The 13,347-nt window shown below is 40.6% G+C and overlaps 2 protein-coding genes across 2 annotated transcripts in view; one reads left to right on the forward strand and one right to left on the reverse strand.

The window, feature by feature from the left end:
- Ptcd3 (pentatricopeptide repeat domain 3) overlaps positions 1-11,232 on the reverse strand; it is a 29,437-nt gene extending 18,205 nt beyond the window's left edge. The window contains exons 1-8 of the mRNA XM_027429522.2: positions 11,101-11,232; positions 9,128-9,180; positions 8,979-9,015; positions 8,311-8,356; positions 6,634-6,702; positions 5,994-6,098; positions 3,937-4,060; positions 1,804-1,919 (exon numbers count right to left, since the gene is read on the reverse strand). Of these exons, the coding sequence (XP_027285323.1) occupies positions 1,804-1,919; positions 3,937-4,060; positions 5,994-6,098; positions 6,634-6,702; positions 8,311-8,356; positions 8,979-9,015; positions 9,128-9,180; positions 11,101-11,204 (654 nt within the window). The 5' untranslated portion in view covers positions 11,205-11,232. The remainder of the gene's footprint in view (positions 1-1,803; positions 1,920-3,936; positions 4,061-5,993; positions 6,099-6,633; positions 6,703-8,310; positions 8,357-8,978; positions 9,016-9,127; positions 9,181-11,100) is intronic.
- Positions 11,233-11,519: 287 nt separating this feature from the next.
- The window catches only part of Polr1a (RNA polymerase I subunit A), a 68,331-nt gene continuing 66,503 nt past the window's right edge, over positions 11,520-13,347 (forward strand). The window contains exon 1 of the mRNA XM_027429505.2: positions 11,520-11,704. Within this exon, the coding sequence (XP_027285306.1) occupies positions 11,628-11,704 (77 nt within the window). The 5' untranslated portion in view covers positions 11,520-11,627. The remainder of the gene's footprint in view (positions 11,705-13,347) is intronic.

Genomic DNA, 13,347 nt, shown 5'->3' on the forward strand with positions numbered 1-13,347 from the left:
ATTTAATATAGTCAAAAAGTTCAGATTTTGGAGCACTTCAGTTATAAAAATTGGATTGGGGATATAGATGCTCAGTAATCTTTTACTTCCGGACCATTCAGGGCTCTATTAACAGCTACTATTGGCTATCTACACTGTTTTCAGGATCTTTCAAGTACAGGCATAAATCCATACTGTTTGAGAAAAAACGTTCCATACATAACTCTATATACCAGATACAAAGGATCCCTTGAAATCTATTTCTAGAAATAAACCCTCTAACTCTGACAGCTACTACTCCACCTACAGGCAACACTTGGCATAAGGGCAACATGCTCCCTCCTCTCTGCCCACATCTGTATAAATTTTAAAAATGCATTGTGTGTTCAGTGTGGACCTGCAAATGCTACAGCACACATATGGGTGATCACAGAACAACTCTGAGCAGCTGGTTCTCTCATCCCACCTTTACATGGGATCCTGGCATCAAACTCAGGGCTCTTGGGCCTATATAATAAGTGCCTTTACTTGCTGAACTATCTTACTGGCCATGTATGTACAACTTTTCAGCAAAAGGTAACCAGTGACAAAATATGGAGTCTTTCCTTGATCTTTACACAACATGCTGTCACCAAAGTGCTGGCTCAAACAATTCTGGCCAAACCTCTGCTGAGTATTTAGTACATGAAGACAAAATATTGCTAAGTAGAATATAGTTAAAATAATTGTTCCAAATAAAAAACACAAATTAAATTAAAACTATACTGAGATTCTACCTCACTCTAGTCACAAACAAACATTGCTGAGGCTGCAGGATAAAAGGGATCCTTAAACGCTCACTGCTGGTGGAAACATAAAACTATTGGAACAACTATGGAATTCAGCACGAAGCTTGTCAAAACAGCATCTGACCCAGCTATGCCATTCCATGATCCATGCACATACCTGAAAAACTGTACATTGTAGAGATACTTGCATACTTGTATTTATTATGGCCCTATTTATAATAGCTCAATTGGCATCAATCTACATGCCCAATAGATTTTGTTTTTTTCAGATGGGTTTCACTATATAGCTCTGGCTAGCCTGGATCTCATTCACCATGTAGACCAGGCTGGCTTTGAACTCAGAGATCCACCTGCCTCTGCCTTTATACTGGGATTGGAGCCTACAAACCCAGCTACTTAGGAAGCTGAGGCATACAAAATATAAATTTAAGGGTAGTCCAAGCAATTTAGCAAGACCCTGTCTCAACAAACAAACAAAAAGGGGGACGTGATACTGGAGCTAGAGTTCCATGATTCGGTACTTGTCTAGCATGTGCAGGGCCCCAGGTTCACCTCCACAAAAAATGTGTGGCACAGAAACACACCCAAGTTTTAGTCAGCCATAAAGATCAGAATTATGTCATTTGTAGGAAAATGGATGGAACTAGAGATTATACATAGACTCAGAAAAACAGATTTTGCTTGTTTTTATCTCATATGAACAAAGTATAAGAAGGACCATTTGGGAAGATGAAAGAGACCAATGGGAAAGGCGAAAGAGCGTAAAGGGGGAGGGACTATTATTAAAATGCATTATATACATGTATAAAAATGTCATAATAAAACACACTATTTTGTATAACACCGATTAAAAACGAATAAAAACAATTGTTCATTTCATATGTGTCTTCCTTCATCATTGCTGAGTGAAGGCTATAGTTCCACCTCAGTATAGACCCTTTACTATGTATGACATATGGGACAGCACCCTCGCCCATTTTGAGAAAATATTTTAGAAACAAAACACCCAAGTTTTTTCTTTTTCTTTTCTTTTTACCAAGTTTTCTGCATGTTCAGTTTGTCGATAAGGACAGTCAGCTGGGGGCTCTTGGTCACCATAGTAACACAATAAATCCAAGAGACTATTAGTTGTTTCAAGAGAGACTGTGGTTCCTGTGGTTAGGAGAAAAAAGAAAAAAGAAAAAGAAAACAAGAAAGAAACCTTCAAACATCCAAGAACCAAAGCCTGTTAGAGGAAATTCTTCACTTTTTGTATTAATGGTGGCTTATTTGGCTACATACTTAATCTCTGGTACCATTTTACCAATTAACAAATATAATCCATAATGGCTTTCTGCAGATTCTGTCCCATTTCCCCCCTATAAACTATATATAAGATGTCGTATTTCTTAATACATTTGTTTGGCATAAGAGACAGTTTGTGTGAGACCTTCTGACCCCTGCTTTTCCATCTTCTTTGTTTTCTGAACCCTTGGCCTTTCCTCTCTGGAACTTGTCACTGAAGAACGACCTGCTAGTCCAAATGAATTTTCACTTAATACCTTTATACCAGACCCACTAAATAAATACAAATAATTATTCCAACTGGATTCAGGCACTCACTGAAAATTTACTAAGAAATACTAGCACAACTGCATAAAAATAATTATCTTAAGAACAACTCATTTGACTCCCAGCACCTCAAAAATCCACAAAAAACAAAACAAAACAAAAAAAACCACAACACAAAACCCTAGAGCTTGCTGGGCAGTGGTGGCATATGCCTTTAATCCCAGCACTCTGGAGGCAGAGGCAGGCAGATCTCTGTGAGTTTGAGGCCAGCCTGTTCTCCAGAGGGAGTGCCAGGATAGGCTCCAAAACTACACATTGAAACCCTGTCTTGAAAAAACAAACAAACAAACAAACAAAATCAAAAAACAAGAAAAACCAAAAACCCTCAAAATGATACTCCCATGTCAGCACTCACTTTATAGAGAAAAGCTCAAAAGAAAGAAAAAGAGAGGGGTCTGGAGAGATGCTTCTGGGACCAGGAGCATTTTTAATCTTACAGAGAACCTGAACTTTGATTGCCATAACCATACATGACTTCAGTTCCAGGTGATCCTTTCTTACCTCCAGAACTATGAGGCAAGCATGTGGCATGCATACACACACACACACACTCTCAGGCAAAACATTCATACACACAAAAACAAATCTAATTCATTAAGCTCAGCATGACTGCCCATACCTGTAACACCAGCATTCAAGACACTGAGGAAAAAGGAGTCCAAGGTCATTCTTGATTACAAAGTGTTTGAGGCTAGTTTAAGTGACATGACACCCTAAAAACCTAAAGGCACACCTGTACCACCGTGGGCAAAAGTAGAAGTGGCACCAAGTGTGTACACTACAGATCCATCCCAAGTGTTGCTGACATTCAGGAAGCAGAAGAACATATGCTCTGCTATCACCCTTCAGTTATGTGTCTGTCTGATGCTATGAAAAGCTTCAAGAGTATAAAAAAATGTTTTGGGCTCAAATTGTATTTTCAATGGTTTTTCCAGTTTCCATTTCTTCCATGTTTAACATATTTTTTATTCTAATTCACTAAACAGGAGTCTAGATTCCTAAAATTTAATGATAATGGCTGAGATGGCTCAGCAGTTAAGAGCACTGCTCTTCATAGGACCTGGGTTTCATTCCCAGCACCCAAAATGATGGTAAATTAGTTAATGAGGATTTCATGCCCACTTCTGTCCTCTTCAGGCACCATACCCACATATGCCCAGATACTCATGCAAACAAAACATACACAAAAAATAAAATATTTCTGTTTTTCTCAAGACAGGGTTTCTCTGTGTAGCCCTGATTGTTCTGGAACTCTTTGTACATCAGGCTGGCCTTGAACTCAGAGATCTGCCTGCTTCTGCCTTCCAAGTATGGGGTATTAAGGGCGTTGTCACCACCATCCATCATGTTTCTGTTTTATCTGGCCTAGCCCTCTCACACCTAATGTTAAAAAAAATGAGGTCAAGGAAAAATCAGCATGCACTTTCTTTACCAGTGCAAAGGACAAAAGCAAATAAATGAAACAAAGTAAACAATATTGGCCAGTTTTACTCCAAACTACTGGGATCATATCAAATGTCCCCATGTTCCAAGAGGGGCTCTGACTGAGAGGAGTTACCTGCTTGTAAGAGCTGATCAAAGAGGTCCACAGAAGCCTTGACTCTCCTGAGTCTGATTCGTTCCTTCAGTGCAGCTTCACTCACCTCTTCAATCTGAGGTTCCAGGGACTCGGGCATTAAGCACTAGAAAATAAGATAAATAAGTAACTTGACAAAAGGGAAAGGAAACAGGATAACAGTAGCATTGCTACAGTTCCTGTTTCCTACATACCACTTACATCTGAACATAAAATAAAACATACAGATAAGATCAAGAAGCTGGTTCAGGTGGGTGTTGGTGGCATACACCTTTAATCCCAGCACTCGGGAGGCAGAGACAGGCAGACCTCTGTGAGTTCCAGGCCAGCCTGGTCTACAGAGCGAGTTCCAGGACAGCCAGGACCACACACACACACACTAGCAGAAGCTAATGCAGATGGCAGGGAACTGCTTCCTGGCTTGCCTCACATGACTTGCTCAGCCTGCTTTCTTATATAACTCAGGCCCTGGGATGATAACACACACGATGGGCTGGGCCACCCCACTGATCACTAATTGAGAAAATGCCATACATCTTATGGAGGCATTTTCTTGACTGAGGCTCCTTCCTCTGATTCTAGCTTGTGTGTAGTTGATACACAAAGGTAGCCAGTACACACCCCAAATCAAAAAAACTTGTCTTCCTCTTTTTCTGCCCATCTTGGTTAAAGTCACCAGAGCATATGAGTTTCTTAAAGCCAAAACCTTTTCTTGGAGTTTGCTTTTCCTTTGAACACCCAATAGCAACAAGGTATCTTGATTTTATCTCATTCACTAATTTTTCAAATATACTTGGAGTGGGTACCACTTACCAAGTACTAAGCTAGGCATTAGGAATTATCTTTCATCAAAGTACTGCTGGTGAAGAAAGATTAAGACATTAGAGAGTCAGCAGTGGTAATTATGCTGTCAACTCCACAGAATCAAGAATCACCGAAAAAAAACAAGACTCTGGGAAAGCCTGTGAGGGATTTTCTAGGTCAGGTTAACTGAGTTGGGAAAACCCATTCTAAATGTGAGCAGTACCATTCCATACAAGTTCTGGATGGCACATACAGAGAAAGTGAGCTAAGCACGGGAACGCGTGGCTTTTGCTCCCTGACTGCAGGTAGTGTGACCGCCTGCCTGCTGCTCCTGCTTCCCGACCACATGGGCTGTTATTTCCTTAACTCTAAGCTAACCAGACCTTTCCTTTTGTCACAATAGGGAAAGCAACCCACACAGGATACAGTTATTGGCAGAGAGGCCCGGCACTCCATCACCAACACACACACACAAACAACAACAACAACAAACAGATAGAGTTGGTTATTGTACAATGTGCTTCGGCACTATCTCCAAGGTAGGAGACCCCCTGCAAGGCTTCCAGCAACTGTGACCCCAAAGGCAAGCACAGGAACACTGTCAGCCAACAGCTAACCATCCCACAACGGCCATTGTTCTAAGTCAGGGTTTTAATATTTTCACTACATAACTGTGCTGACTTGCTGATCATTACCAGAAGCTGCAATATGAGAGGAGGAAGGCTATGTTAGGCTGTGAATTTGGGGAACCAAAGGGAAAGGGAGTGGCAAGAGCGGCTGGGAAGCAGGTATCTCCACCCATACTCTCACAAGGAAAGAGGTGCAAGTGGCTGCTCAGCAGACACTCTACAAACACTGCACATTACAGAATACAGGGAGTCAGAAGCACAGCCTCAATGCCCACGAAGAGAAACCTGGTCAAGATATGCAACAATGTCAGTGCAGTGCAAGGATGACCAAAACAGCAAGTGCAAACTGTAAAAAGAGAAAAGGGGCATAGAGACTTCATAAAGACATTTATAAGGAAATGCAGGAAGCCACTAGAAGACCATGAAAAGGAACAGCCAGAGAAGACTCAAGAGTAGTAGCATTAGGAATCACACACAAGAAGAAATGTAAAAGGTTAGCAAATGTTCTCACTCCAATATTCAGAGCCCTAACTAGCTAAATCCGCTGTGGAGTGTGATTTAATCTGCAGTCACGTTACTAGTGAAAGACAATCCATCTTTCCTTACCGGAATATGAGGTTCAGCCACATCCTTTTGGAAATATTTGGGATGTGAATTAACAATAAATTTTGCTGCATTCTCCCCAGACTTCTTTGCCAATAAAAATGAACGCTATATAAGGGGAGAAATTTAAATACAAATTAGCACTTACATATAATTTAGATTTAAGCAAAGTTGCACTCTCAGTAAAAATTATACCCCCCAAAGAATGCAACAATACAAGTCCCAATTATAAACCAAGTTAAAGTACTTCACATATTTCACTTCTGAGTAAGACATTAATTTCTGGTCATGTTTTATATACAGAGCAAAACACACACACACACACACACACACACACACACACACACCACACACACACACACACACACACACACACACACGCAGCTTGCTTAAGACCTTATGTGTTAATTAAGACCTTAATTAAAGAAAAAAACGCAAGTAAACAAAAAAATTAAAACCAAAACATTCTTCAGAGACAATTCTTAATTATTTTTTGATGAAAGAGATTCAGAGCCTATCATTTGTCAACATGTATAAGCTTTTCAAGGTTTATTTTATTTTAACAATTCAACTATTTATATACTTGCACACAAGTCAGTAAGGACCTTAAAAATTACTTGAAAAGTTGAGTAACAGCACTCACAGACTCCATAGCAGAGGTTGGTATGAGGTAAGGGTCATCTTGAAATACATAAGGCACAGCCGTAGGGTCCTGTGGAAAGGCACACCTTTTTAGATTTTCACTGAAACTCTCCAAAGCTTTAGTGAAGATCACAAATTCTGCAAAGTAAAACTTTAAATGCACATCAAACATGCATGCAGGAATATGCATGGTCATATGTCTGCATATATAAAAAGAAAAAAATAAACGTCAAAAGACTTTCCCCAAATCATGACAATTTAGAGCAAGTAAGTACAAATCCCCATGGATCCATCTTACAAGGGTTTTTCTTCTCTTGGTACTAGGGATTGAACCCAGGGCTCCACAGAATTAGCATATGAGTGTTGTGTTAATCCCTCTTCCTTATTTCTTAGGCTTTCAGTCAGATGTCAGTTAGGGCTATCACAGTTTTAAATGCTAGCTAAGGACCTCCTGTAACTAGTCCCTTGACAGTTTCCTGGAATAAGATTTCCTTTACAGCACAGTCACTATGCATCCATATGCAATTTCACTTTAAGAGTTCCTTCTTACCAGGTAGTGATACTCCTTTAATACCAGCACTTAGGGAGATAGAGGCAGATGGATCCCTTTGTGTTCAAGGTCAGCCTGGTCTACAGAGCTAGTTCCAAGACAGCCAAGGCTACAAAGTAGCCTTTCTTATAAGTACCAGATGACCATGCCAGTCCTCCTATAATTTTGGTACTCAAAACACAGAAACAAAGGATTTCCAGAATACTTGCTAGCTAAACCAGCCTTTATAGGCAAACGCTTTGTTCAGTTGAGACCCTGCCTATTTGTCTGTAAATAGGCATCTGAAATGTCATTCAGAACTGTGCATGTGCTTTTGGAGACCTAAGGAGCCACCAAACCTCAGTCCCCTACCCCAGCCTCCGCCTCCCAAGTGCTAGGATCAAAAACATGTACCACCACACCTGATATAAGAACTGTATTTTGACCAGTGTATTATCATCAGTAGGAAAGACTCATGTCTTACAGTCAGAACTAAGATATCTCTACTTGGCTACTAACTCCCTCAGAAACAAGCACCTGTTTGTTTTTTTTTTTTTTTTAGTTAATTTTTATTTCATGTCATTTTTAGAAACAAGCACGTCAAACAGCTTTTCCAGTAACTTAAAAATTATTAGTATGAGCTTGGCATAGCAGCACATGCCTTTAAAAATTTTAACACTTAGCTGGAGAGATGGCTCAGCAGTTAAGCACACTGGCCAATTTTCAGAGCCAGGTTCAATGCCTAGCACCCACATGGCAGTTCATAACAGTCTATTAACTCCAGTTCCAGGGGAGTTCCAACACCCTCACACTGACATACATGCAGGCAAAACATCAATGAACATAAAATTAAAAAACAAAACAAAATAAAAATGCTTGGGAAGAGTCAGGAGAATCTCTGTGAGCTCAAGGGCAGCCTGGTCTACATATCAAGTTCCAGGACAACCAGGACTACAGAGACCTTGTCTCTGAAAACAAAATAGAAACAAACAATTATAGTACACTGTAAAAACACTCCATGGCCATTACATCATGGCCAGTCCTAGGCTGGTCATTTCACAAACCTGTTTTCCCATTTTTCAAAAGGAGGGATTAGAATAAAGAGCTATAACACTTAAATGTGTTATTAACCCAAAAAATCCTACTTACCCTGTTTACTGTGGATGCAAGTGCCTGAAGAACAGCCACTTTATCCCTAGAATAGGAACCAGAAGTTAGTCTCTATCAAGACTATTCATTCACACTTACAAAGTGAACAAGTCATTCTACTCTCAGAGGACCTTGGCCATGAGACAAGGCCTCAACAAGAGTCAGGACTTACTTATCAAAACCACCAGAACATAAGTTGGTAAGAAGCAGGCTCCACTGCAAATCCTTAAATCTCAGGAACAGGGAGGCAGAGGCTGGAGGAAGGTTTGAAACCACCTGGCTCCAGAGCTAAATAAACCTAACTCAATAATCCAGTGCTAGAGAGTAGGGTTTAGAGCTCCTGTGAGATTAGACCCTTGGCACCAAGAGTCTGGTTCTTTTGATTGGTATACATGCCTCCTTCCCTGTTTCATAAGCACTCTGGCCTGGGCCCTAACACCATTACCCAGGACTAGTGATTCCCTCTCTCACGTTACAAATCTACCTTGCCAACTTCCTCATGTATTTATAGAGAAGCTCTCTAGACTTTTGCCTTTACTACCCCAACTTGAAACTTGAAAGTAACAGCAAACATTTATTTGTCTATGTCATAGGTACTGTTTAAACCTTATGTTTTATTACAATAAACATCCAACCACTAGTTTAATGAATAGTAAATTAATACTCACCATGTTTTCTTTTTTGGAATGACTATTTCTTCAATCCCTTACAAGATAAAAATAAAAACAATTAGTTTCCTAACACTACAAAGAAATACAATGTGTAATTTTTTTTGTTTGTTTCTGTTTTTAAATAACGTTTCCAGTTTTAAAAATACCTGTTGCATTTGTTCCTTCAACCTTTGGGAGGGATGCACTTCCAGGATAAAATCTGCATTAAAATAACAAACAGCAAAAAATCACTAATGTTAATACTGCTCATGAGTGAAGTTCTCAGCTCATTTCCTGCATGCGTACATTCTGGGCTACATTTTCTAGTTATCATGAACCAAACACACTAGATAGTATATCTCACACCACGATCAAAACATCAAGTTCAATGCAAGAAACAGATGGTCAAGACTGATTGATTGATTCATTTATTTGTGATGTTAGAAATTAAACCAGAACCTTGCCCATGCTAAGTCAAGCTCTGGAAAATCAAGCTATAGTCTCAGCCAAGATTTTTTTAAGCATGAAATCTCATCACAAAATAATCAAGATCAAAACTGCAAAATTTAATAGCACTGGAACAATCTGAACAGCTAGTTTGAAATATACAGAAATTAACCTGAAAAAGACAAGGATCAATTCAGTGAGTTGTTGCTTTTAATAGACAGCACTCAGATAGGAAACAAATGCTTATTCCACTCAAAGTATTTAAAACAAAGCTAAGATCACCATGGCTTTATAATCCACGACTTTTAACAACCAAAAATGTACCAACAACACAAGGCTTTTAACTGCTATATTCTCAGATGCCCCCACCCTTTTGACCAATATTGGCCCGTTGCCAGCCTGGTCTACAGAGTTCCAGGACAGCCAGGACTTATCTCATTGGTATCCCAAAATAAAATGAAATAAATCAACAAATATAATGAGTAGTTAATGTTATCTTGTGTCTTCCGTTCTTAAAGGGCATCCGAATTACTCAGAATATTTATATGTAATCACAGAGTTAACTATGTCATCCACTGGTACCTGATCTAAGGTATCATTTTACTGAAGCTTTTATTATTTTGTTATTCTCTCCTTCCAACTTTATATGGGCTCCATCATCAAACTATAATGGAGGCTTGTATGACAAGCAATCTCTAGCTACTGGGCCCTCTCTCTGTCCTTCAGGCAACATTTTAAAGCAATACCTCTCTGTGGCAGGGACATTTTAGAAGTGGATCAACTCTTCCAAGTTAATGTTATCAAATGACATCAAGAAGAGATCATCTTATGTTGACAGAAAGAAGTAGCCACCGGGTAAAGAAAACAGGCAGCAATGGATAAAGTAGGTACAAATATGTACTATAAGTTACATCTCATTCATTCCCTATAGTTCTTTCAGACAGTTATTACTAGTTAAAATTCACTTTAGAGAAATTGTCTACTATCATCCAACTGAAGAAAAAGGCAAACACCGAATATAAAAATTTTCCTTGGGTTTCGAATTTTAACTCAGCAGTAGAGTGAGTAATTAAGCACGCATGAAGCCTCGGAACCAATACACAAAAGTAAAATTGGGTTTCAAGTTTTTATTACACCTAACTGCCTCACACTTCCACCAGGCCACTGTTTGAGGGGTGTAAAGTGAAATTACGTAAATATCTGCAACACTGTCCCAAGTTGTAACTATCACAAGATCGAAAGAGAAGGGTCAGGCAATTTTAGGCTTTCCTGTTTTTACTAAACCCAAATTTTCTCAGCTCAAAGTTCTCATACCATTCGGTCCATTCGGGGAAAATCTATTACTTCGCCCTTTCCTCTTGGCAGAGTTAAAATGAATACGGTAGACGGGTTAAAGAAATTTGTGAAGGGGCTTATAGAAGCACTCGCGGAAATGTAAACTTCACAAAAACAGGGCCCCACTTTAAAGGGAAATTTTAACTTCATAGAGTACTATAACCAACCAATAAAAATCTCCCGAACCAATAAAAATCTCCCGAAAGAATACACGCTGTTCGAAACTTATCTCAAGCCACCGCCACCTCGTGCTCCCCTTGAGGGCTCGCGGCCTCCAGCATGCAGACACGGTTGCACAGTACTTAGCTCCACAACTCTCAAGGAAATGCAAGGTCAAGTTGACCCCGGGTCTTCCTACCTGCAGCAGAGCTTCGCTTCACCGACACCCGCCCGGCGAGCGGTCTGCAGGAAGGCAGGCCCCCCGCGGAAACGCAGCCAGCGCGCGGACACCGCCGCCGCCATCTTTGCACCATTCGCAGGGCACGTTGGGAACGCCCTCCGCCTACAAGGTCAAGAGGGGCGGGGCGGGCGTGGAACATCTCAGCTCGAAAGGGGGTGGTTACAAGCTCACGTTTGGCAAGGATACCAACGGAAGGCTCAATACACACCACTTATCGCAAATATATTTACTTAAAGTATTACTTCTAATGTCTACGTTATAATTTTGTTTTGAAATGGAAACAGGGTCTTGAGGCTATTTTCTTCCACGCTATTTTCTTTCTTTACACCCCCGAGAGCAAAAGTGAGCTCGTCCAAGTCGGCGAGTCTCGAACGCAAGCGCAGTGGAAAACACATGGTGGCGGCGCGCTGCGAGACTCAAGTGGATTTCGCCGGAGCTGACGGGACCTTGCCTCTGGGTGACTGATCTCAAATCTGACTCGAAAGATGCTGGCCTCCAAGCACACGCCATGGAGGCGGCTTCAGGGCATTTCCTTCGGGATGTATTCGGCTGAGGAGCTCAAGTAAGGAGTTGGTGGGATGCGTGTAGAGCGTGGTTGTGGCCGCGGGCGCCGGGAACTACGGTTCCCAGAAGGCCTCGCGCCGACCCTGCCAGGGGATCTGGCTGCCTGGCGCCTGTTTGCCGGTACTGGGAAGGAATTCGCTGGAACTGGAGGTGTCCTGCCTTGCTGCATCTTAATCCGTTCATCTTCCTCGTTAACGAACCACGTTTATGTCATTTATGCTCTCATGTCCGCCACGCGCTTATCACTATCCTCTCGTCCAAGCAACGATGGACCCTTAAGTCTCAGATTAAGGCCTTGTTCTACTTTATGAAGTTATGAAGTCGTGGGAACTCTTCTTTAACCCTCATTTTGATCACGATAGCATACACGCATCTCAAACTTGCATTAAAAACGCAGCATGCATCCTCATTTCCACAGCCTCAAAGGAGCTACCATTCCAAAGTGGCGAGCCAGGTTTAATGCAAAATGAAATAATTCTAGACACCACTCTGACATCTTATTTATTAGGCTTTTGCTACATATCTAATTTGATTTTACCTTCCTTTTATCTCTACTGCCACCTCCTTAGGTCAGTTCTTTTATCATGCTCAGATTGTCTTTTTCTCCAATACCCACCCTCATACTATCTTGTACTGTCAGTCCTACAGACAGCTGTCAAAATTATCCTAAAGTGTAAATTGTAGTCATACTAATATCACCCTTAAAACCTTCCTAAGGTTGCTCTCAGAAAAAGGATACTTAGTAAAACCTACAACAGTGGTTCTCAACCTTCATAATGCTGCAACCCTTTAATACAACCCTCATGTTGTAGAGACCCCCCCAACCGTAAAATTACTGCATTGCTGCTTCATAGCTGTAATTTTGCACTGCTATGAATGATAATGTAAATATCTGATATGCAGGATATCACATATGTGAATCTCCCCCCCCCTCCCCCCAAGGGTTGTGGCTTCTGGTTGAGAGCTGCTGGTCTACAAGGACTCTTTAATGAGGCTGACATTTTTGCTCTGGTATTAAATAATTATTAATCCCTTTTCACTGTTAGGAGCTGGTAGCTTTTCATCTCCTTAATAACATGGAAGGGTCATTCTGGTCTCTGAACTTGCTTTTAAAACTCCAGTCACCTTGCTCTCCTTGCTGTTCCTCAGCACCATAGGAATTAAGGACCTAAATATACATAGTGCCATAAATAGTCACAAATGGACAAAAAAAAAAAAAAAGAAAGAAAACCTGAAAAGATGCCTAGCATCCTAAATTCAATGCAGATCAGAACCACAGTGAAATGCCACCTTAACATACCATGTATTGTCAAACAAACAAACACATATAAACCTAGAAAATAACAGGTTTGATGAGGATGGTGCTGACTTGAAAAATCCATCAACAACGTAATAATGGCATTGTTGTCTGATCTAGGAATTCTCCTGGGTATATGTACACACCTTCATAGCAGCTTTATTCACTCTTGCCAAATATATGGGAAATAGCCCATATGTCCATCAGTGGATGAGTTGATGAAATGGGATGTATACACAGCTATGCTATTGATTCAACCCTGAAAAGGAAAGAATCCCTGATATATTTATCTAGAACTTTAAGGATAGTATGCTTAACGAAACAAGCCAGTCTCACTGACTGAT

The sequence above is a fragment of the Cricetulus griseus genome, chromosome 8 (assembly GCF_003668045.3).
Source record: "Cricetulus griseus strain 17A/GY chromosome 8, alternate assembly CriGri-PICRH-1.0, whole genome shotgun sequence".
Lineage (NCBI taxonomy): Eukaryota > Metazoa > Chordata > Mammalia > Rodentia > Cricetidae > Cricetulus > Cricetulus griseus.